Raw genomic sequence first — 24,872 nt, 5'->3', positions numbered from 1 at the left:
TCATCCAGTTTCTCCTATTGTAATCATTCTATATCACCATGATACATTTGTCACAAGTAAGAAATGAGTGTAGGTACATTATTCTTAATTAAGTTCAATACTATACTCTGATTTCATCAGTTTCCCCCAAATGTCCTTTCTCCATTCCTGGACCACATCCAGAACACCACTTTACATTTAGTTATCATGTCTTCTTAGACTTCTATGATCTCTGACAGTTTCTTAGACTTTCCTTGTCCTTGATTACCTTGATGGTCAGGTTTCATGTAGAATATCTCTCAATTTTGGCTATCAGTTGGGATATTGGGAAGGAAGACCACAGAGGTGAAAGGCCATTCTCATCACTTCACTTAAAGAGTGCATGCTTATCACATGACTTAACACTGATGATGCTAACCCTCATTACCTGGCTGAGATGGTGTTTGTCAGTTTTCTCCACTGCAAAACTACATTCTCCCTCTTTCCATATACTTTGGAAGTAAGCCAATAACAGTGTACACTCAAGGGGTGGGGGGAAGTGAAACTACGTCCTTGAGTGAGGAGTCTCTGCGTAAAGTATTCGTAATTCTTCTGTAAGGGAGATTTATTAAACGTAGTACTTTTATCTTTTATTTATTATTATTATTATTTTTTTTTTGAGACAGATTCTCACTGTGTCACCCAGGCTGGAGTGCAGTGTCACGATCTCGGCCACGCCCGGCCCTAAACATAGTACTTTTAAAGGAAAAGGTAATATCCTGACATTGAGGAGGAAAATATCTCTTAACATACAGATTTAAGTAACATAAAGGGAAAGGTGAATACATTTGAATACATTAATTTAAAAAAAAATCTATGAGTACTGTATACAAAGTTAAAAGACAAACAGTATCTTGAGATGACATCATTTCAATGCATATATATATATAACAAAGAATTTGCATAGAGAATAAATAACAAACTCCCACAAATCAAGAAAAGAGTAACTACACACACACACACACACATCTATCTATCTATATATATCTATGTCTAGATATATAGATAGAGAGAGAAAGACACACACAAGAAAATGAGGAAAGGATACAAATAGGCAGTTCACAGTTCCTTAATTGGGGAAACCCTTATTGAGATGATGTACAACCTCAGTAGTAATTAGGGAAATGAATCTTAAAACTACAAGGAGATAACATCTACCACCCATCAGTTTGTTAGAAAAAATATCTGATATGGGAAGATGGGGTAGGAAGTTCATCCATTTAGTGATTATAGAAATATGAGTTGGTAATACTTTGGGTAAACATTTAGCAATAGAATTATGTTAAGGATTCAATTACACTAAATTTAGGGATCTCTTCCAAAGATGTGCTTCTCAAATGTTTTTGTGCGTAGAAATCACCTGAGGAGCTTATTAAACCACAGATGTTGATTCAGCGGGGTCTGAGCATCTTCATTTTTACCCAACTCCCAGCTGATGCTGATGCTGCTCGTCCACTTGCCTGCACTTTGAGTAAAAAAGCTCTAGAGTAGAGGTCAGCAAACTATCACTCATTGGCCAAGGGCCAAATCTGGCTCTTGCCTATTTTTACAAATGAAATTTTACTGGAACACGCTCATTTGTTTATGTGTTTTCTGTGGCTGCCTTCAGACTATACTGGCAGAGTTGAGTGGTAGCAGCAGAGACTGCATGGTTTGCAAAGCCTAAAATATTTTCTATCTGGTCCTTTATAGGATAAGTTTGCCAACTACTGCTCTGGAGAAATTCTCCCACATGTGCATACAGATATGTGTGTAATAATATTGATTGCAACTTTTTTTCGAATAATGAAAAGATAGAAACAAGTGTCAGTTGGCAGAATAGGCAAATAATTTGTAGCATATTCACATAATGGACTTCGTTAGCTAAAATTAATGAATGGGAGCTACATGTATCAACATGGATAAATCTAGAAAATACCCACTTTTTAAAAGCTTAAACTTACACAGAACAAAACTATAATTTGGTTATGGATATATGCATATGCAGCAAAATTATTTCAAGATTCCTGAAAAGGATAATCAGCTATTTCAGAGCAGTGGTTACTTCTGGTGATGGGGTAGAGGAGAAACAGGGTTATATGTGAACTCACATGGGTTCTCAGCCATTGCAGTAATGGATTATTTGTTTAGAAATTTGAGAAGAAGATATCAAAATATTATAAATTGTTAATGCTGGAGGTAGGTGCAGAGTTTCTACACTTTTCTGATATTTTAGATATTTCAAACATTTGAAAAGAGTCAAAAGACTCAGGAAAAAATATACTGAATACAAAGACAGATATTTTGAAGTACAAGGAAGGCAATGAAGATAGATTATTAATACCCGAGATTCTCTCTACTGTCAGTTAAGCAAGAAAAGAAGATGCTCAGCTATTACAAATTGTTCCTTATATAGTGAATTCTGAAAATGGTAAAGAAATTTTTTTCCATATGACTAATATTGCTCCATGGCTTATGAAGTATTATGATTCTAAGAGGTCACTTCACCCATGTTATGGAGTGGAAGGATTTTCACTTTCTCTGGGGACTAACCTTTAAGCCAAGATCAGCTTATCATTGGAATAGTCTTAGTGATGCCAAGTGGTGGGTGGCCCCCCAGCACACCTCCCCCCTTTTTTTGAGTTAGAGCCTTGAAATACTTATCAGGGACAAGCTGTGAGAGCCTTCAAGATCCCTTCAGGAACGAGCCTTTTGCTTTTGTCTGAGAATCTCAGTGGTCCGTGCCCCTTTATCTCAGCCAGGCATGGATGTCCTCCCCCTGTGACTTCCTGTGGGCATGACGCCATGAGCTAAATTGTAGTCGGGGTACATTCAGCCTCAGCCCCCTCCCTCTGAGCATCTGCACACAGCTGGAACCAGACTTGGCAACCGTGGCATGCGGGCCAGGACAATCTCATCACTCATTTTCCCAGCAGCATTGAGGTGACTTTATAGGAAGAGGCGGCCCATACTGAAGGTGGGGGTCTCAGTTCAATACTCTTAGCTACACAGTATACAACAGGGACATTTTGGTTCTAAGTACCTTTCAATATTGTATAGAACCCTTTGAAATGTGTTTGTTATTATAGGGATGTAGGAACACTTTGGGTCCAGTTATTCCCCCATGAAATGTACAGCTATATTAAAAAGTCCTGCTTGTTGGCATTCAACAACCTTTTGTCGTGTGCCTTATACATGTCAGGCAATGCGGAAGACACAGCCAGTGGATGACATGAGTGCCACCTTCTCTCCCAGCAGTAGCTTTTTCCAGCATTATGCTTCAGCATGGTGTCTTGTTGGGAACTTGATTTCTGACCATGCTTGCTTCCCTTGCTCACATAGTTCAGTTTCTGAGCTGTCTCCCCCTTCTGAGATAGGTTTGTCCCTCTGCTGTAGGTTTCCAGCCACTTCTTTATCATTGTTAGCCATGACCAGAGGGAGCATAAGTTTGGTATTTTAGGGGCATTCAACAAGGCTTGCAGAGATGGGATTTCCTGGTCTTAATGCACAGCCTATAACCTAGTACAATAAACATAATGTTTATTGTACAGTTTGAATCTCAAATGCAAAGACAAGCCATGTAGGTACTGTAAGTAAGTGCAGGGGTGGAGGATAATAGGAATTGGTGGAGAATATGGCAAGCTGGAGAACACACACTCACACACCTCGTATAAACTGAGTGGCTACCGCAGTGGGTTATCACTGTGCAGTAATTCTGGCCCAGGGTTGCCAGAACTCTCGGACTTTCAAGGGAAGCTAGAAATGGGGATATTTTAAATGTGAGATCTCCCAAGTTTTAAATGCTGGCAACTAAGCAACAAATTTTTAAACAGACCATTTGTGTTAAAAAATAAAATAAAATAAAAGGCACATCGTAAGGCCATATATGGCCTGTGGGTTAGGTTTGCAATCTCAGAATAATAAAAGAAATAACCTGAAAGTTTAAAGCAGCATAGTCTGTGGCCAGCAAGCCTGGGCATTTGGGGTTCACTCACCTCGGCCAGTGCCGCCATCCTTTTATTGAATCCGATGGCATGAGAAGAAAGAACTTAGACTCAAAAAAAGCGATAACTACACCCAAGGAAAAGATACAGAACAAATCAATCATAACCATAGCCCAGGCACCATTAGAATGCTTTGATGATCACCTTCCCACAACCTTAGAAGGGCCACCATACAGGCAAGAAAAGAAGCAAGAGACATGTGTCTATGAGGAATCCTTTCTTCACCAAGATTCACTTGTTTCTGTCCATGCTTGTTTACACAGTGGCCTGGGGTGGGTGCTCAGGAAAGAGTTCCACTGGGTACCATGCTTGGCTTACCAAGGGTATTCTCAGATATTCCACAACCCTTGGTTAGGGTATGACTATATTTTAATTATCCATCTCTCCATACTCATTACTACCTCACGTTCATGTGGTCATTTTTCATCCCCTCTAGGCTGAACTCCCTGAAACATTATCAAAATGAAGGAGTCCGTGACCAGACAGAGTTTGGGTTTCCTTATCTGGAAGGTCCCAGTGCATGCGAAGTGTCATTGTGAGGGTGGGGGTGAAGCCACCAGGGATAGAATTAAACCAGGGTTGGCCAGGGGAGGGAATGACAGGGTATGGTGCTGCTTACCTTCCTAACTAAGGAAGCTGTTAATAAGGTAAGAAAGCCCTGCCCTCTGTTTAGAACTTGTTGAAGTGGCCAGAGTGAGAGCCCTGTTCCCCCCAGAGAATGTCCTTACCATCACTACCTTGACCTCCATTTCACCCCCTTCCTGGATATTGGTTTTCCACAAATGAGATCCGTATTGCAAAGTGGTTAGTTGCAAGGACTTTGGAGGTATGAAGAGCTGGATTCAAATTTAGACTTTGCCACAAAGTGAACTTGGGGCTGTTTTTCCATATTATAAAGGCACAGTTTTCTCCCTTGTAAAGTGGAGTTAATACTATCCACCTTTTGGGGATGTTGAGGTATAAAGAACTAACTGTAGGTGATACCTGTCACTGGCACTCCCTTATATAGATCTATGGATTCCAGGGCTATCAGCAACATGTCTGATGGTACGATTGGCATAGTTGGGTATTGCCCGGGGCTCCCTTCTCCATTCCATGCCTACCTGCAATGGGGTTGAAAAACATCTCACCTCTTCTTACCTCTTGGGGGAAAGGTGGGAAGGTTGTGGAAAGTGTGGCACCCTGACTGGGATGGGATGCCCTTCCCACTGCATTGCCTTCTGGCTCCCTGTTAGTCTACCACCCAGGGCCCCAGCGCCAGCACTCCTGTGTATTTCAGCCCATGCTAGGGTACAAAATGCTTTTTTCCACAGCCAGTGCTATGTCAGTGCTAAGGGTTACTGTGACGTAGCAACTTGAAGATGATGAATGAATACATTTGAAGAGGGGATGTTTGAAAATAATTCTATAGAACTGCATTTGGTATTGGGACTGTTGTCTAAACCATAACCTAAACTACTTTATGCAGTTAGGTAATAGTCTCATCTCAGATAACAAAAGGAAGAAGCAGAGACAGAAGGAGAAGGAGAGGTCTGTGAGAATCCACAGTCAGGTGGAAAGAGTGTAGGCAGAAGATGCAGGGAATACCTTCTCCCTGGAAGGTGCTGGGCTGGTAGCTCCAGAATCCCAAGGCCAGAGCACAGGGGTGAAACCCCAGCAAGGGAGAGAGAATTAGAATCTGCAAGAATCTCAGAAAAACAGATTTGAATGTCTTTTTATGTGGCAAAACCATGGGAACTGACCTTTCCTTGCTGTAGTCAATATAAAGGACTTGCCTTTAGAGATTTAACCAGCTCTTGACTCAGTAGGATTGGCTCCAAAACCTCTCATCCAATCGTATGGGTGCTCAGTGCCCCTTCTCCCCTAAGCTCCATTTACAATGTCCCTCCCTTTCCCAAAAAGATCCCAGAGCCTCTGGCTTGTTTCTCAGGGAAAGTATTCTTAGAAGATCCCTGAAGACCCAGCTCTGTTCTGAATTACAGAGAGCCTACAGGTACCTTTGTGCTGAATGTTTTGGGGAAAGCTGTTGACAGACAGAGGAAAAGGTCAGATGTAGCGGGGTCTGTGGGCCCCTGGTGGGTAAGGCCTTCTTTGGAAATGCCTTTGATTTGCCCCTCTTCAGCCTTTTCTTCACCCATTTACCCCTTTACCAGTGTCCACTGTGGTTCTGGGCTCCCCTGCTCTTCCCCCAGTAAATGCCTTTCACTTTCTGCTCAGGGGTTGTTCTGAGACAGAGGGAGAGGAATGGAGGATTTTGGAGCAGTGCCTCTTATGCTATCAGGCTTCAGCTTTTAGAATCTTGGAAAGACTCCACCTGGGAAAGAGTTCCAGAGAAAACAAACTTCAGATCCCGGCTCATATGGGAAAGGGCTCATGTTCACGAAGGCAGCTTCGGGGACATTGGCAGAGACTTAGGCGGGCTTGGCCCTGGTCTTTAATGGATCCGACACGGATCTTTCCAGGGCCCACAAATGCTGCATGGTCTCCAAAGGAGATTTCATCCTCAGAAGCTACAGTGATATCTCTTTATAGAAGTTGTAGTCTTCAGGTCTTCAGTGAGCTAACAGCTTTTGTTTTTCCAATGGTTTATGCCCTAACGATGGCAAGGAAGATTTTAAGGAACCAAACACCACCACCTCCTCTCATGTCCTCATCATCCCCGCCTTGTCACATTGCTTTCCTCTTGAAAATTAGCTGAATTTTTTTGATGGGATATTAGAAGCCAGAAAGAGGGTCTTGGGTCCAGGATTATCTCCCAAGTCAGAAGAAACATCCATCCAGGCCCAGGAATGACACTCTGAATGGCAATGATGGGCACAATTTTGAGACATTCTGGTCCAAGAAGGAAAATGGGGGGCAAATATGTTAGGAAAAGTGCAGGACAGAGTTCATGGTGATGGTGAATCTTTCTTCTCTGACTCTAACTTGTGCCATTTCTATAATGCCAGGGTGAGATTCTTAGGATCTAGATTTTATGCGTAAAATAAACCAGCTGCCACTACAGGCACAGCAGAGTGGGTACAGGAGCTGAGAACACCTGGATTTCTGTTTCTGGCATTGTGCACTTAAGAAAAATACTTTCCCATGTTTTTTGCACTTGGGGTTTAATACTGACCATTAATTCCCCCATGTCTGCCTCTTCTGCCAGGGGTCTTTTCAAACATAGACAATCATGGGATATTAAACTTGAAGGACAATAGAGATCATCTAGTCCCATCAACTCACTATATATATGAGGAACCTGAGGTCCAGAGTGGGGAAGTGTCTTACCCAAGGTCACATGGTGAGTTACCTCCTTTGACGTCTTTGTATGCAGTAAAGATCCCTCCCCTAACCAATTTTGGTTCTTAAGACCTTAAGACTCATCAAGCCTCCATATATTTCATGGACTGAGGTATGACTAGGTGCCCAGCACGGGATTTGGTACTAAAAAAATCCCTTAAATTAAAGGAGTGTCTTCCAGGGGAGGAAGCTTCATAGGGCCTAGGTAAGGGCTATGGGAGAAGCAGGAGAGGACCATGGCCTGGAAAGAGATAGTGGTGTCACAAACTTTCTCAGCAGGCTACCCAGACCAATGGCCTTCCTTCCCTTTTCCTTCATACCCCAGATAACCTTTATCTGGGGTCAGGGCAGGGATGCTGTCTCAGAAACGTCTCACCTTGAAACAGCCTCCCTCCAAACATGATGTCATAGGCAAGGAAGGTTTCCTCTATCTTCACAAATCTGACCCCACCTCCTTCAGAGGAAGGGGTCCCAGCACCCCAAATGACTCAATACTGTTTTGTCCATAGCATGTCCTGGGCAGGAGGACAGGAAAGTCTCAATGCAATCAAATTTTGTTCCAAGTTTTTCCCATCATATTCCCAATGTCCAGAGGCCCCTTATGACCTCTACATTCCTGAGCATAGCTTCCATAAAAAGATAGGCTTACTCTGTGCACATATTCACACACACATACACATTCAAACACACACATATGTGTACACACACATATATTCGCACATACATGCAAACACACACATGGAAACACACACACACATGCACATGAAAACACACAGGTGTACACATGCAAACACAAACACATACAGATGCACACAAACACACAAATACACATGCAAACACACACATGCAAACAGATACATGCATGGAAACACACACATGTACACATGCAAACACACACACATGCAAATGCACACACACACTCTTTACACACACTTTTTAAATCTGTAGTTGATTGAACAACATCTTTCTGGAAATTTTATTAGGAACTCCCACTTTTCAGGATATCCTAACTCAGTTCATGGCTGTATGGCCAGAAAGGAAATGAGCTGTCATGGAAGTCCTCCTTGCTCGAGGCAGCACGTGGCCTCGGGGCCACCAGTGTTACTCCTCCAGGGTATTTTCCTCCCCTGTAAGATTTGGAAAGATGGCAAGGCTCAGAGATCAGCTGTTACTCTCTAAACCTTCCACAGACCTGTGGTGTGAGGCGAAAAGGTCAATGAGAAAGAGCTTGTAGGCTTGGGAGTATAGCACCCCCACCTCCTGGTGTGGTCAGAAGTGGTCTGTGTAATTTTAGCTCCTAGAATTAGAAATGCCCCTCTGGTATCCTTAAAGAGCATCAGTTCTGGGAAAGCATAGCCTTCTCCTCCCATCCCTTAGCCCCTAAGTGACCCTACAGTGCATACCCCTTCTCCAACACACCCCTCAGCTCATCGTCAGGGTCTCCTCCTTTCAGAAAGATGCTTATAGACTGAGACCCACTTAGATGAGACCTCTCCTCCTCTTCCATGACAATCCAAGGCCAAGCCCCCAAAGGTTTTGCTCCCTTCCCTTCCTCAGTTCAGTGGAGGCTGCAGCAAAATGGAGTGTTTCCACTTTCTCTGACCATGCAGGGTTTTAAGTTAATCCCCTCCTCCTATCCTTCCCTTTTGCTGACAGTTCTTCCCCTTTCAAGCTCCCTCTCTATTTCCCCTCCTAGTTTTGATCTTCTTTGGGGGTTTTGGTTTTTACTTTATTTTGCTTTTTTCTGTTTTTTTTTTTTCTTTTTGTTTTTTATAGGTTTCAGAGAAATTATGTTGAATCCAATAAGCCTTCCCGGACATTCCAAGCCTCTTAACCATGGCATCTATGTTGAGGATGTCAATGTTTATTTCAGCAAAGGACGTCATGGCTTTTAAAAACTCCTTTTAAGCCTCCTTGTTTTGATGTCACCTTGGTAGGCTGGGCCCTCTGAGAGGTTGGAAGCTCTAGGCATTGTTCTCTTTGGATCCAGGGATGCTAAGTAGAAACTGCATGAGCCACCAGTGCCCTGGCACCCTTTAACACCACCAGATGGGTGTTTTCCCCCATCCACCACTGGCAGGGTTGCCCCTTCCCTCCAATCATCACTGTGCTCCTTTTTTCCCGGCCTACGAGGCAGCTCCTGCCACTATCTTTAGAGCCAATAAAGAGAATTAAAAACCTGTGCACCAGGAGCATCTTTTAAATACACTAGCCATTCTCTTGCTTTACAAAAACAACCTAACCATCACAAGAAAGCCTGATGAAGTCCAGCCGTGCTCCAGCCTCACTTTCCCTGCTTGGAAGCGTGGGGTCTCCCTGGCTCTCCCAGGATACCATGCTGTCCTCTTAGTGACCTCGTCGCCCTGCAACCTCCAGTGGGGAAGAGTCACAGAGAGCACCTAAGCAGAGGTGGAGACGGCGCGGTAAGAGGAGGGGGAGCCAGGCTCAAGTATTGGCACCAAGTTAGGTCTCAGAGGAAAGAATGGAAACCAATCACTTTACATTTTTATTTTTATTTTCGGTGGAAAAATCATCCTTTTTTGGGACATACTTGCCCCCTACTTCCTCTTCTCTCTGGAACGGCTCACAATGAGTGTGATATTAGAAAACTCCTTGCAGAGGAGAGTTTCTCCAGGCTCTTCCTGGGCCCTTAGATCTGCAGTTCCGACAAGCTTTGGCTGCAGGAGGTTTTACTCATGAACTGGCCATCCTACTAGGACCACAAGGGACCAAGGGAATCAGGGACAAAGGCCCTTCCTGCCAGCCCATGATCCCGGGATTGGCTCTCTTCCCCTACTTCCACTTATTCTTGACTCTGAGAACTTTTGGAACCCAATGGAATCAGCATTTCAAGGTCAAGATGAACTGAAGGGGAAGAGAAGTAAAACTTGGCCTCCTCCAGCCCCTCTCATGGCACCAATGGAAGTGTCCTCCTGTTCTCTGGTCAATATGTGTGTTTACTTTGCTTGCTTTGACTCATGCCTTACTCCATGGCCACCCTCTCCCAAAGAGGGGGCTCGCTTCCCCCATTTTCAACTTGATCCACTGAGGAGAGGGAAGGGGGTGACTTTCCCTTCTTCAGTAGGAAAGGCACATTTGTAGGGCCTGAAACTCTCCCGTATTTGCTGACTCATTGGTGGAGTAGACTTCTGGCTCCCAGCTCCACTGGCCCATGGGGCCTCCATTGTGTGAAGTCAGCATAGGCTGCCCACCTAATGGTGGAGAGCATGAAACTGGGAGCATCCTGTGGGGGGCTTGTGGGGGGAAAAGGTGGTTGTTTTAACCCACCGTTGTTTTGGGGTGGTGTTGCACACTAGTAGAGAATAGAGTCTATGCCTTTGGCAAATTTAACTGGGAGTTTGGATTCCCACTTAAGGGTTTTACTTCTTGGGTCCTGTGGATGGTGGTTCTTCATGTCAGGATCCCAGCCCGATTCTGCAAATGCCTCCATGGGGTTTAAAAACATGAGGCTTTCCAAGTTCTTGCCCAGTATCTGGGGCAGCCTCCAGAGTATCACCTGGGAGTTCAGGTTCTCTCCAGGGCTCCAGGTGTGTGTTTATCTCGCCCCCTCCAGCTCTCCTCATCCTGCTCCCCATTGCTCCATGTCAGGCTATTCCCCATTGTGCCCTGCTGATGCTTTGGGTCCAGGGCCTCCTCCCAAGTGTGGCTTTAAGGAGTAAGCTTGAGGATGATGTTTTTTAATTATTGTAAATCATTACCTCATTTCCAGCCTCCCAGGCTCCATCCATCCCAGCATCTTTTATTCTGCCATTTTCCTCACCTTGTGCTATGACAATGGGGCGTTGTGTTTCCACAGAGACTTATAGGAGTGTTCAGTGTATAGTTTCTTAATAAACACTTTATTTTCTAATGAAATGACTGAATCAGACCTCTTATTTGGAAATTTTGCAAAAACATTCAAAATACAGAAATTCCAGGTTACCTGCATTTTTTCCTGTTTTCGTGTTACTCTTTTAAAGAAGTTTCTTAGTTAAGTTCTTTGTTTACAAAGGTGTTCACAATCTGTTCCATTGGTTGCTTTCATTGAGAGTCTTCCAGATAGCTTAGGCTCATGCAGTAAAGTGCTTTTTCATCGTATTGAGAAAGAATTAGAGGCTCAGAGAGGTTGAATGGTTCATCCAGGGTCACACAGTGTGAGAGGTGAAAGCAAGGTTCAAACCTGACTTCTACAGACACTACTCAGGCCACTGAGACCCTCACTCCTTTGGTAGCTGGGGAATGTTCTGTTGTCTGAGCAGCCAAGGCTCACAGAAATCTTCTCTTGAGAGCTGATATATGGGGGTCTGAGAGTGGGGTTGGGGATCCTTTATCTTTGGTGCACCAGCAAAGCCAGTGGGGCTGTCCCTAGGCTGGAGTGGTTTTGTATGTTCCCTGTGGATGTTGGGAAAGTGACCTTGCCCAAGGAAAGATGGGGCTTTGGGCGTACAGGTCAACATACTTGTCATTCAGAGACACACTCCCTTTCATGCACACACTCAGGTGAGCCACACTCTCATGGCGAGTTTCAATTGGGCTGCCAGGAGGGAGAGGCCAAAGAGTAAAATGCTTAGATGAACTGGCACATCTGTGCACCCTTGGACCCTGGCACTGACACAGCTAGAAGAGTTGAAATGCTCCCTGTAACTTGCCCTCTTCCTTTCAGGAGGAGAGGACACCGTGAGGCCCTGTATGCAGGAGAGATGGAGCAAGAGTGGAGAATGCGGGCCGGGAAAAGGCTCCTGGGTGGATCTGAATGCTTCACTGGGCCCCAGTAATCCCTGATGGAGCTCAGTCATTGAGGAAGTAGAGATGAGACAAGTAAAGTAATGTGGAAGAGCTCATGTTCCAGTCTGACAGGAAGTTGATCAGGCTAGGTTGGTGCTTTTCTATATATCCTCAGTTGCTTTATCTTCTATTTAAGTCTAGTTTGGTTTGAGACCCCCTTAAGCCAAATGGAAGCTCCTGCTCTCTAGAGTGGCCTGGGTGAGGGGTAGACCAAGCTCTGCATTTATCTCTTCTTAAGGGTTCCAAGGAGAAAGAGTTGGAACAGGGATGCCTGAAGGGTTGAGGCTGTCCTGGGGACCATGAGGACATGCACTGGTTCGAGGGAAAACTTTCATTTTTAATATAGGAGAGATTTGAGCTTTCTTTTGTTCTGATGCTTGGAGCCTATCAGTGTATGGGAGAAGAGATAATAGATAAAAATGGCCCCTGAGAATATGGGAAGGAAAAGTATCCACAGCTCAGGAGGAAGGGATAGCATTGGCCTCATGGAGGGAGTGCTCTTCCCATAGAGCAGGAGGCAAAAAGAGGAAAGGATGTGGAATGTCTTTTCAAGGTGATAGGGCAAGGAAGTGAGGGAGTTCTTGTCTGGTGGCTTCCATTTTGCCTATAAAGAATGAGGCAAGGCCTTGTGCTGCTAGTGAGAAGACCCAAGGAGAGTTGGAACATCTGAATTGACGGGGAAGAGACTATGGATGACTATGGGGATCTATGGAAAGGTTGCTGGGCAGAATGAGGAACCAGCTGCGATTGGAGTCTAGGCCTCCGTTTTCCATGTTTTACTGCTAGGTGTTGAAGTCTCATGGCATTTACCCCAGGGTTGGTGCCTCTAGGGAAGTCAGAGCTGGTATAGGGCAGATGCGGAGAGCTGAACTCAGCCCAGAAAGATGCCAGTTTGGACTGGCCTCAGCTTAGGGTGGCTCAGGGAATCAGCCAGTCCTGCAGCTCCCTGACCTCCTGCATTCGAATGTCACCAACAGGATTTCACAGTAGCTTTGTCAGACCTTAAGCTTACATTTTGATCCTGCGGGATTTTGCTGCACAGATTGACAGCTGACTCAGTTCACGAACCCAGGGTGCTTGCCAGGCGCTCCCTGGATCTTCATTCTAGAGACTTGGTTGACAGGTGCTGGTTCTGAAGCTCAGAGAATGAGAAACTCAACTGTACCAATAAGATCTTGTAGAAACAAGGTGAAATTCGATCTAACACATTCCAGGGACATGCCCTGGAGAGGCTGGACTTTTTTACTAGCATTACATGATGAGGTCCTGGAACTGGTTGCCAACTTCCCAAGAATGGGTTTACAGTGGGGCATTAATAGTAATAATTCTATGTATCTTATGAAGCACTTACTCAGAACCAGTCAGATTTTACCCACAAGGAAGCTGAAGCTCAGAAAGATTGAATAACTAGCTCAGGTTTCCACAGCTTGAAACTGGCAGAACCAGGACTGACAGGGGGACTGCCTGACACCTCAAAATGCTTTTGGCCACTCTGCAGCCCCCTAAAGTAGCACATCTTCTGCTCCTGGAAGGCTATGATTGTGAAACACCACCTAGGTGCTCCCCCCTCAACCCCACTCCACTCCTAAGACAGAGAAGTCTTTCAGGGGTCTTCAGGGATGAGCACCATCCCTGACTTCCTTCTGGAACTTTTGGGACAGGGTGATTTTAAAGACTGGAAAAGAACATCTGCAACGTTCTTTCCTCTCATTGTAACATTTAGTGACTTGGGGGTGTATGAAAGCATGGTTGGGCTTAGATCTGAGATTAATCACATGTCTTACAGTTGGTGAGATTCCCAAGCAATGATGGACTTTTTGATATTGGGGAGGACTTGTTGGATGAGACCAACCTGATCCTTAGGATAGCAGTTAGGCTGCCCAGGTCTGGGCAAGGGTGAGAAGCTTCAGATAGGAAGGTGGTAGAAGAAAGGATGAGACCAACCTGATCCTTAGGATATCAGGTTAGGCTGCCCAGGTCTGGGCAAGGGTGAGCAGCTTCAGACAGGAAGGTAGTAGAAGAAAGGGCCTTGTCTGACTACCCACTGTCACTTAACCTTTCTTCAACGCACCTCAAAGACCTCCTGATATGTCCAAGCTCAGCCATGCAATGCTCACCCTAAAAAGACCAAACACAAATCAGGCTCAATTTGGAAGTCAAGAATCTGACCTCTAGCCACCTCTGTCTCTTCTTTTGTGTGGGAATCCCTTTCTGCAGCCAAGCTCCCAGCAGCCACATCCTCACCTCCACCTCCCCAGCCACAGGTGTGACCGCAGCACAGCACTGGGCTGTGACACATCCCCTGGCTCGTCCCAGTTCCCTCAGGTCAAGCCCAGGCATGAGCAAAGGATCAAGCATCTCAGATACAATGGTGAGGCAGCAAGGGAGGGTTGGATGCCGCGGGAAAGCTCAGGAGCGGGCAGATCAATGCAGGACGACTTCATTGTTGTGTAGCTTTCTGCACGGAGCCAGACATGGATTAGGCAAAGAGCTGGAGCCTTTGTTCCTTCAGGGTTTACTGACTCCTGTGCTCTGGCTAGAGTCGCACATTGCTGCCAGCGTGACTCTGAAAGCAAGAGCAAAATGAAGGTGGCAGGGAGGGAGAGACAGGGAGGGGGAGAGGGGTGATGCTGGCTGCTTGGAGTCTTCTCTGTGAAGGGCCCAGGGAAAACTCTTAAGCATGACAGCGGAGACGGGAGGAAGGTGGAGAACAATGGGGAGTCTGGCTTCCATCTGGACTGTCCAGCACGGGCCTGGAGCTCTCCTCCTCCTCTCTCCCAGCTCTCCCCCACCCACCACATTGCCAGTCTTTAATGCTGGCTGATGTGGGCGAAACTGCTTGCAGTCTCCAGATTCCTTGGATAGCTCTGGTTCTGCATTTTGCCTTTAGAAATCCTACTGTTACCACCCCCTATACTTCCCACCTCCCAAGAAAACCTCAGCCTAGATCTGACAGTATATTTCCAGAGCTAAATAAGACTCCTTCTTCAACCCTACTTGAACCCAAAAGTGAGTTGAAGGAGACGTGCTGGCAAGAGATAAGTCCCTTGTCTGCTTTTTTGGGTGGTTCTGAAATTCCATCAGGAATCTGAGGCCCTCTTGGGTAGGACTTTTGTTCCAATTTCTCCTACTCAGTGGATAAAACTTGCATAGAGTGACCCCAGTTTCCCTTGAAATTAAATCTTGATAAGGGGAGATTTCTGCACGGGTGATAAGGTCTAACACCCCTCTGCGTTTTTGCCCCTTTTCATTTTGGCACATTTTCCTTCTATCACAAAATATCTGGGTGTTTGTGCCTGAGAGAGCTAGATCTTCTCTCCTCATTATGCTTGACTTCTGGGTGGGTGTGAATGCATTGCTCAAAGGTTCTGTATGCTCCTGGGCCAGGATGGTGAGGAATGACAAAAACGAGGGGAATAAGGAAGATATCAGAGGCAAACGTTTGACTGGGGTATGCTCTGCTTTGAGAGAAGGGAACAAGAAAGACAGGAGAACTTCTGAGGAGCACAGATCCCACAGGGACGTAGAAGGTACTGGTGGCTCAGATTTGGTATCAAAGGCCTCCAGCCCAGGTCTGTGTGGGTTGTATCTGGGAAGGAACTTGGAACTCTGAGGTAGAGGAAAATGGCAGGGTTGCAAGTTACCCAGAGAACTGAGCTGTAGAGAAATCTTAGCTGAGGGCTCTGGTGGGACTTTCAAACCAAGATACATGAGCCTTCCACATGGGACCAGATGGGCACCTGGCTTTCTCAGGATCATGGTATTTTCTCATGACCCTCTGCCAAAAGGATCCTCTCAAAGCCTCTTTTAAATAGATGAACCTGACTTTGATTTACCTATGGGTGGAGACTGGGGCCTTTGGCATAAGTCAAGAAGAATGGAGCTTGGCTTTTCTGAGAGCCAAAACCCTCGAGCAGTTCTCACTTCACAACCTAAGAGTAATGTCAAGTAATGTCTGAGTTTGGAGGGGTGGTCAAAATCCCCTGCTCAGCTATGGAGAGGGTTTGCAGAGCAAGGAGTGAGGCTGCCCAAAGGCATCGTTTCAGTATGGCAGTCCCTGACTTTTGCCTTCTTCCAAGTTTGAGGGACAGAACATCATGTCACCTCAGAAAACACTACCAAACCTGGCTTTGGTAAGTAATGCTGGAAGCCTTTGTGGATTGCAGTGATGACCAGCTTGTCTTCATGGCTGTCTTTGCCTCAGTTTCTGCCACCTGTGTGCTGTTACCATGGCAGCTCAATGAAGCCTAGCTCTGCCTTTGGAGACCTCACTGGAGCAAGTGGCCTATTTCCCTGAAAAAGACACATTCTCCCCTCCCTTGCCCTCAAGTTCATTCTGCAGTGAGAAGGACAAGGACTTAGCCTTGGTAAAGGGGAAAGTGACTTCACTGCTGTCTAATATGGCCTGGTGATACCTCTGTTACAGAGTTCTGATAGACCACTTACTTTCTCACTCCAAAGCTCACACTACCTTCAGTCTGTTTGGGACCTCGTAATGTCGTTTAAAAATCACATTGTGGTATTCTTTGCTCTGCAAGGCTTGCAATAGCCTTTGGTCAAAAGTCATGAAATCCTGACCTTCAAAAATGCACTTCTCATAAAAAGAGAGGGTGTGGAGCTGTGGGGAGCACATGTGCTCTTCTAGGGATGTGGCAGGTCTACAGAGCCTGTGACATGGTCCTTAGCAGCTGCACAGGCCTAGGGAAATATTTACCTCTCACAGCTAGGTTCTTGAGCGTGTCGGGAGCTCATGACATGGAGGGTCCTCTAGTTTTAAGCTGAAAGGGTTTAGCCTCTGTGACACAGGGGACCCGTGCACCTACAAAGGCTAATTTCCAGTCTTTCTCAGCACTGGGTCAGACAAGCAGTCTCCAAGCTCTGCCCTCTTGCTGCCAAAGTCAAGGCAAGGGTGACAGAAGGAACATTCCAGAGTACTGGCTAGATACTAACTAAATCTAGCCTATTAATTATATTCTGTCAGAATCTCTGGATGCTCTTGCTATTAATTCTGAAAGAAAATTCACATGGCAGAGAACATGAGAGTAAATCTCAAACAACTTCTGTCAAGACTGCTAGTTCCTGACAGCTCACCCTGGCCAGGAGGGCACAGCCAGGATCTGTGATGCTCTCTGGTTGCCTCCAACCGGCGACCATAGCTCCTCACTAAGGCCTTTTGCTTCAGAGGGAGCCAGATATAGAGCTGGCCAGGGAGAACTTGAGTCTGTTCCCTCCCACTGTCAGTGGGCAGCAGGGGAGGCACCACCAATATAGAACATATTCTGAGAATGTCCTTCTTGGGAGAATTTTAATTCTAAGTTCATGTTTAAATGACTCACAGAATCATTCAATCTTTATGGCTGTCAATTTGGCATTTCTTGCTACCATAACAGGAGATTGCTGCACAGTACCTCTGATACCAAATGGCCAACCTAGTCGTTAAGAAGACCAGAATAACCCCACTGTGCATTTTCAGGATGGTGTCTTTGGCCATCTTAATAATTTTATTGGGTCAATCACTTGACCAACTGTTATCCTGCATAAATTGGTCTGTTTTCTGGGCAGAGCTTCAGGGCCTGCAATATGGTTCTCCCTTAATTTGAAATCCCCAACTTGCAGAAAAATCTTTTTCTCTTCCTCCAGTTACTAGACAAATGATGTTGTAAAGATCAAGTGCTCCCCTTTTTATTGATTGCAGCAGTGTTTCCCCTTAGTCTCATGATATGCCAAGGATCCATCAGAGAACTTTGGAGAATGTTGCACAATATGGCCAGCTCTTAGAGTTTCACAGTTTGCATTAGGATATCAAAGGCTCCAAGAAGTCCTGCTGTAAACAAACCTTATTCTACCTCTTTCCAATTCTAATTAAACACAAAACATTCTTCATTTAACATCTATTAATAGACTCAGCACACACATGTTAGAAAACACTGGGTTATAGTGTGATCAGCAGCTTTTAAAGAAGAATCAAGCAGGATGTGTTCGTCAACCACCCACTTCTTATATCAAGAAACCACCACACCCAGCACGCTACCCAGCTCTAGGCTCAGCCCTCACTTCTGCCTTCTACATAGAGTCAGAAAAAATTCTGGTTGCTGATGGATAGACACTCTTGTGAAGATCAGGAAACCTTCGCTGTGATATCTCAGAAGAGAATGGTAAGTCATTTCACATAAGAGCTTGAGACTTCAGCATTAAACCTGGCCATCCGCCCAGGCTGGTGGAGGTGACATCATCTAGTGGTAGCATACAGCAATGAAGACCCGGATCCCAGTCTCAACTCTACCACTAGCAAAATGACATGGGGTAAGTTACCTTTCCTTGTTCCATATTTGTCTCTGAGTAGCTAGTAGAGTTTGCTGATCCTCATGTAAAAGACCCTGCCTGGACAGATGCCCCAAATACCATGTCCCCATGAGTCACTGTTGTCTCTTAGTGGAGGACATCTCTTGGTTCCTGGTCCTTCTCTCTCTCTGAATATGTTGTGTATAAGGCAAACTGAGTGAGAGAGATGGCTGCCCCTTTGGGTGAGGATCAGTGGATTTCTCTGGATGAGGATGGAAGCAGATGCTTGGGGGTTAATAGACCCTCTCTGTCACAGCTGGACAAGGCCAAGCGGGAGTTCTCGGCAAGATTTTCTGACTTTGATCTCAAGAAGGCAGCTCTGCCTAACAAATAGTCTGAAATGTCAAAGTATAAATGTTAAAGCTTGAGGGGTCATTCTCCAGGGAGTTGCCTGGGCTGGCTAGGGAGGGAGAGGAGGAGGGAGAGAGGGACACAGCAGAATCCTTCACATAAAGATTCTGACTTGGTTTTGTGATATTTAAGAAAAAAGAAAACTCTGAATTATTTATAGCACAGAAGATGTAAGCAGGCTGTAGAGAAGTAGCCTGGCTTCACATGATAGTTTATGGCCATTATTTAGCTGCCCCAGCCTTGAACTGGTAAAACTTTTCTCATTAGTCACATGCTGTTGAGCTCTACTTGAGCTATGTATCTATCTATTCTTATTATTATTGCTATTATCATTATTTTAATCAAGAAAATTCATGTCCTTCAATATATGAGTTGGGGGACGCAATTTCTGGAAATGACATTTGCACAAAGCAGGAGTTATCTCTTTCCCTTAAAGGGACTCTGGCACATGCTTCAGTAACTGTTTCCACCCCTGTGGGTGTTTCCAGCCTGTGCCTCTTCAAGCAGGGATTCGGAAGACCCCTGCTCTGATATGGGTGGGAAGCATCTCCGTTTGGGCCTGGGCACCAATTGGCCATGTCAATCTGGGAAGGTGAATTTCATCTCTCATTCGTTCCCTCTGAAAGATGAAGGCAATTGTCCTATGCCTCTTCTGAGTATGCTGGGCATAGGAAGGATAATTCCATTGTGTTCAAAATACCTTGGTACCTGGCAGGGGGTGGGGGGATAGCATCTATGTTATGTGAGGAGATAAAAGAAGTAAAGAAATGTTAAAAGGTTAAATAAAACTGATTGAAGGATTGGTGGTAAAGCTGGGGGGAATGAGTTCTTTCATCTGTTTATTTTGGTCAGTGATAAAATGAATGCTTCATGTTGATAATCGTATCCTGATTCTATAGCATGGGTAATTGAAATTCACCAATAATCCCCAAATTGCAGTTAGAATCACAAGCTTCACATGCTCTCTCTTCCATCTCTACACATGGTACAAACACGCTCTTAGTCATTCTCCTAATTGTTTTTGCATACCCTTGACAATACTCTGGGAGATGCAAACACATGGAGTCAACTTTTGGTCAGTTTAGGGGTGGTGAGGTGAGGCTAGTCAAACTGCAAATTAGATCATCAGTAGAGCTCCAAACAAGCAATATTGTATTTAGGAGGTGTTGCTTTTGTTGAAGATATCAATACTTTCGTTTCTTTCCTAGACCTGTTTTTTTTTTTTTCTACCTTGAAGAACCTGGAGAACATTTTGCAGTTAAAATGTCACAGTGACACTCCTGTTATAAAACTCTGAACGTGTACATATTTTTACCCTCACTAACTTACTCTACCTCCCAGAAGTCTTTGAAGTGTTTTGCCTCCACTCCCTACTTGCTGTGATGTAGAAGTTAGGCTAGCACCATTGCTCTAGGGCAGTGGTTCTCAAAGTTTTTGGTCTTGGGACTTCTTTTCACTTAAAAGTCATAGAAACCCCAAATGATGTTTGTTTCTGTGGGTTATATCCATCATATTCACTGCATTTGAAATTAAAACTGAGTATAATTTAAAAGCTCAAGTATACACACACATTCCATGTAGCTGTCAGGGTGATGACATCATCACATGTCTGGAAACCACTGGACAACTTCATGAATAATACCTGCGAGACACGAGAGTAAAAAAGGCATACACTATCTTACTATTGCTGGGAAAATAGTTTTGACACATGAATCTCCTGAAAGGGTCTTGAGCCCACCAGGGACCTTTGGACCATTTTGAGACCTGCTGTTCTAGGAAAACAGGCACAAGCAGATTCTGAAATCAAACCTGAGTCCCTTTGGAGCCAGGGAAATCTACCAGTCATGCACTTTGATCCAAGTGTAGAAGTCCATCAGAATTCCATTTCTTTACTCAGACATCACTGACTGCCCCATGGGTGTTGACTTAAAGCAAACTGGATACAACCATGCATGTTCAGTTGCTAGGAATGTGGAAAATATACAAGAAAGACTTCACCTATTATAAGAAAACAGAGTGGGGGCTGTTTGCTTGCTCTGGAGAAGAACATGGGCTTGGTGTCACAGTAAACATTATTGGTTGATTGAAGAGACTCAGCATGAACAGGATTTACAAAATCCCATTGGTGAGAGCAGGAGGCATGAATGGCATGGGATGAGAGAATTTAAAAGCAGCACCTTGCTGGTTGGGCATCCCTTCATTGCACTGTAGCTCTCATTGTACATCACATTTGGACTTGTTTAAGGAACATGTGAGGCTCGCAGTGCTCTAGCCAGGACCTATGGGAGTGCCTATTTAAGTTTAGACACTCTGGCACCTCCTTCCTCTTTCTCCTAAGCTGGGCAGCTTCAGTATAGGAAGATTGGACTATGAAATGCTTTAATGTCTAGGGAGCTTCCTTAGGTTAACTCTGTATAGCACCCAGCACACCACCCAGCAGAGGGACCTGTCTCATCATGAGGTCCTAAGTGGGTGACAGTGTTCATGCCTCTTCCTGTTCATCATTTATACCCCAGGGAGCAAGAACTGCCCTTCTGTGGGATTATTTCACAAACCCACCGGAATAGGGTCTTTCAAGGAATACCTCTGAGATCATGAGCAAATGTTGCTTAATTGACTCATTCTTCAAACATATTTGGGGCATCCACTCTGTGCCACACACTCTGCTACTAAGTGAGTCAGTTGTATTTCCTGTCATCAAGAGCTTTATTGTCTCCTGCACTGGTTTTCAATTGGGGGTGATCTTGTCCCCTAAGGGACATGTGTGGAGACATTTTTGGTTGTGACAACTGAGGGTGGGTGCTTCTGACAGCTCCCCACAAGAAAGAATGATCCAGCCCCAAATGCTAACAGTATTAACGTTGAGAAACCCCAGTCTAGAGACAATACAGTCCAGTATTCACTAGTCTTGGGTAAGAGGGGACCTCCCCACTTTTTGGGGCCCTCCTTTAGCTGCCAAAAGTCCTAGGGCCATGAGAAGGGACCATCTGGAGCCTGCACCCCACCTCCCTTCTAGACAATGTTTCATTTCCTAAACCAGAATTCCTTACCCAAACAGCTCTCAGCTTGCCTCCAGGACACATGCGGGTCTCTTCATTCATCTGTTCTAAGGGTGGGCTACGCTGCAGGTACGTGTACTGCTAAGCCTAAGAGTTGGCCAAAGGATTACTGTGTGGGGGCAATGGGAACATCGAGAGCATGAGGGTGGGACGGTTAGAGGAAGATGGAGTTGCAGGCTCAGTGTGCACACATATGTACGCGAGACCCCTTTCACTGTGGGATGGAAGATGGGGGTGGAAGAGAAGGGAACAGGCCAGGGGCCAACTCCTTAGCACCATGTGTCTCCACTCGCAAATCTGAGGAACCAGAGACATCGGAAGTCACCTGGTCCTTCAGGTCATCCTGAAGATCAATTTCGCAGGGCAGGAGGATAAGACATGCCTTATTTATTAGTGTGTTAGCTTGATTTATAACTTCCAAATTTTAGACATGTGTGTGTGCTTCTAATTATTCCCTTGTCCCAAGTCCTTCAAATGTAAGGAATAGGCCTGGTATAGATAAGTGAGTAATTATGAAGCAATATGATGAAATTATGGGAGAGGTAAACATAGAGGAAAGACACCTAGTTCCCAAGTGGAGTTTTTTGTTTGTTTGTTTGTTTGTTTGTTTGAGACAGTTTTGCTCTATCATCCAGGCTGGAATGCAGTGGTGTGATCTCGGCTCACTGCAACTTCCACCTCCTGGGCTTAAGTGATTCTCATGCCTCAGCCTCCCGAGTAGCTGGGATTACAGGTGCCCGCCACCACACCTGGCAGATTTTTGTATTTTTAGTAGAGATGGGGTTTCACCACGTTGGCCAGGCTGGTCTCAAACTCCTGATCTCAAGTGATCCACCTGCCTCGGCCTCCCAAAGTGCTGGGATTACACGCATGAGCCACCTTGCTCAGCCTAATGGAGTTCTTAAAAATACTGAATCATGATATTGATCTGCAGATGTTTAAATAAAAATGGCAGTTCAAAGAATGGCATAATCAAAATGATCAGTTAAGACTTTAAAGTTTCCATTGTTTAGAGAGAGCTGCCTTCAAGCCTTGGAAATCCTGACTCCACTGCCTGGTAAATAAACACCACGGTCCTTTGGTGACCTTGGGCTGCCTGAGGTACACAATTGTGGAGGTTCTTCCTGCTGGACAGTCTCCACACTGGGGCAATGCTCTTACAGGCCCACCCAGTTGCCATAGAGACTGATCTCGAGGTCTCCACAATTGACTGGTATTTACTGGGGATCTGCAGCTTTCTGGATGCCGTGACCAGCATCATAAAGGAAAGAGAGGGGCTGCCCCTTCCCGGCTCCCAATTTGTGGACTATTGTGAGAATATCTCTCTGTCACAGAAAGGTAAAGACCCTGGAGAAATTGAATAGGAAGGATAGTTTTTTTCTTTTAATAACATTGTGCTTTTTTCTGATTACAAAAGTAATTTATATTCACAGTAGAAAATTCAGTGAAATACAGAAAAGCACACAAACACATAAATTATCCACCATCCCATCACCCAGAGACAACACTGTTAATATTTCAGCTTTCTGCCTTCTAATCTTTTTTATGTACTTATTTGTCAGAATCAAATCATTCCACGTGCACATGCACATACACATTACTTTGCTACCTTTTTTTAAAAATAAGATTGCATTTGCAATTTAACTGATCTTTTGCAATGTTAAAAATTTTTGTGGAAGTGATATATTCACCACATGGTTAAAAAATACACACATATACACACACACAAACTTGCACATAAATGTTCATAGCAGCATTTTTCATAATGGTCAAGAGCAGAAAAACGCAATATTTATTGACTGGTGAATGGAGAAAGAAAATGTGGTGTAACCATAGAATGGATTACTACTCAGCAATAAAAAGGAATGAAGCACTTACACATGCTACAACATGAATGAATCTCAAAGAAACATGCTAAGTAGCTGGACACAACACATCCCATTTTCTATGATGCCATTTGTGTGCAATGTCAAGAAGAGGCAAATACGGAGAGACAGAAATTATATTAGTGGCTGCCTAAGGCTGGGGTTGGAAGCAGGGATTAACTATAAATGGACCCAGGGTTCTTGTTGGGGTGATGAATGTTTTAAAACTGGTTTATGCTGGTGATTCTACCATTCAGTAGATTTACTAAAAGTTGTTGAATTTTACATTAAAATAGGTTAATTTTATGGTATGTAAAATAATGTCTCAATAAAGTTTGTATATATATACAAAATAAGTTATATAATAAATAGGTAAAATAAAGTTTGCATATATGAACTCAATGATGCTTATATATAATACATAGTAAATATATAATATATAAACTAAACATATATAATATATGTAAACTTTATTGAAGTATTATCATTATTTATCCAAATTACTGCTACAGATTGATCTATCTGTCTATAAAATGAGAGCGCTCCCCTTTTTTACACCTGTTCCTCATTGGCAAGTTGTTCCTAGCACCGCTACCATTACCACATAAGTAACCTCTGTTATTGAGTGTCCTTATGAATTATATCTAAGCAAATTATATACAAACAGATATAAATGTATGTTGTTTATTTTTCTCTATTTTGTACAACTGCAGCTGTATCATACATACTATTGTGCACTTTTTAGGATAATCCCTTTCCCACCCCAGTTTCTTGGAGCTCTTAGAGAACTCCCTCATTGTTGTTTTAGAGATCCATACTATCCTGTTATATTGATGTACTCAAATTTATTTAATTTCTTCACAATAGTTTGCTCTTACAAATCACGGAAATGGATTGACCCTAAATATATTGAAACTAAATAAATGTGGTTGAACCTAAATGTAATATTAACATAAAGCCGTATGACCCCTATAAGCTATTTCGTATATCTGTTTTGTATATATTGACCATATGGGGTGACACCAATGTGTACCCCAAGAGTAATACAGATGCTCCTCAATTTGCCATGAGGCTATGTCCTGATAAACCCATGATAAGTTGAAAATATCACAAGTTGAAAATGCACTTAATAACACTTAACTTACCAACAATCATCGCTTAGACTAGCCTACCTTAAATGTGCTCAG

General features: G+C 44.2%; 1 protein-coding gene across 11 annotated transcripts in view; it reads left to right on the top strand.

Annotated features, from left to right (window-relative positions):
• NTRK3 (neurotrophic receptor tyrosine kinase 3) overlaps nt 1-24,872 on the top strand; it is a 381,275-nt gene that overhangs the window by 269,309 nt on the left and 87,094 nt on the right. For 2 of the 11 annotated variants that reach the window (XM_054666809.2, XM_016927085.4), the window contains 2 exons: nt 7,150-7,284; nt 9,060-11,159. The exons of 8 other annotated variants lie outside the window; for them this stretch is intronic. In XM_054666809.2, coding sequence (XP_054522784.1) covers nt 7,150-7,284; nt 9,060-9,178 — 254 coding nt within the window. In that variant the 3' untranslated portion in view covers nt 9,179-11,159. Of the gene's footprint in view, nt 1-7,149; nt 7,285-9,059; nt 11,160-24,872 lie in introns of those variants that run through there. One more of the 11 variants, XM_016927086.4, reaches the window with a different exon arrangement.

The sequence above is a fragment of the Pan troglodytes genome, chromosome 16 (assembly GCF_028858775.2).
Source record: "Pan troglodytes isolate AG18354 chromosome 16, NHGRI_mPanTro3-v2.0_pri, whole genome shotgun sequence".
In the NCBI taxonomy this organism is placed as follows: domain Eukaryota; kingdom Metazoa; phylum Chordata; class Mammalia; order Primates; family Hominidae; genus Pan; species Pan troglodytes.
Note: the sequence above shows the minus strand (reverse complement) of the source record. Positions and strands in the feature narration are given on the sequence as shown.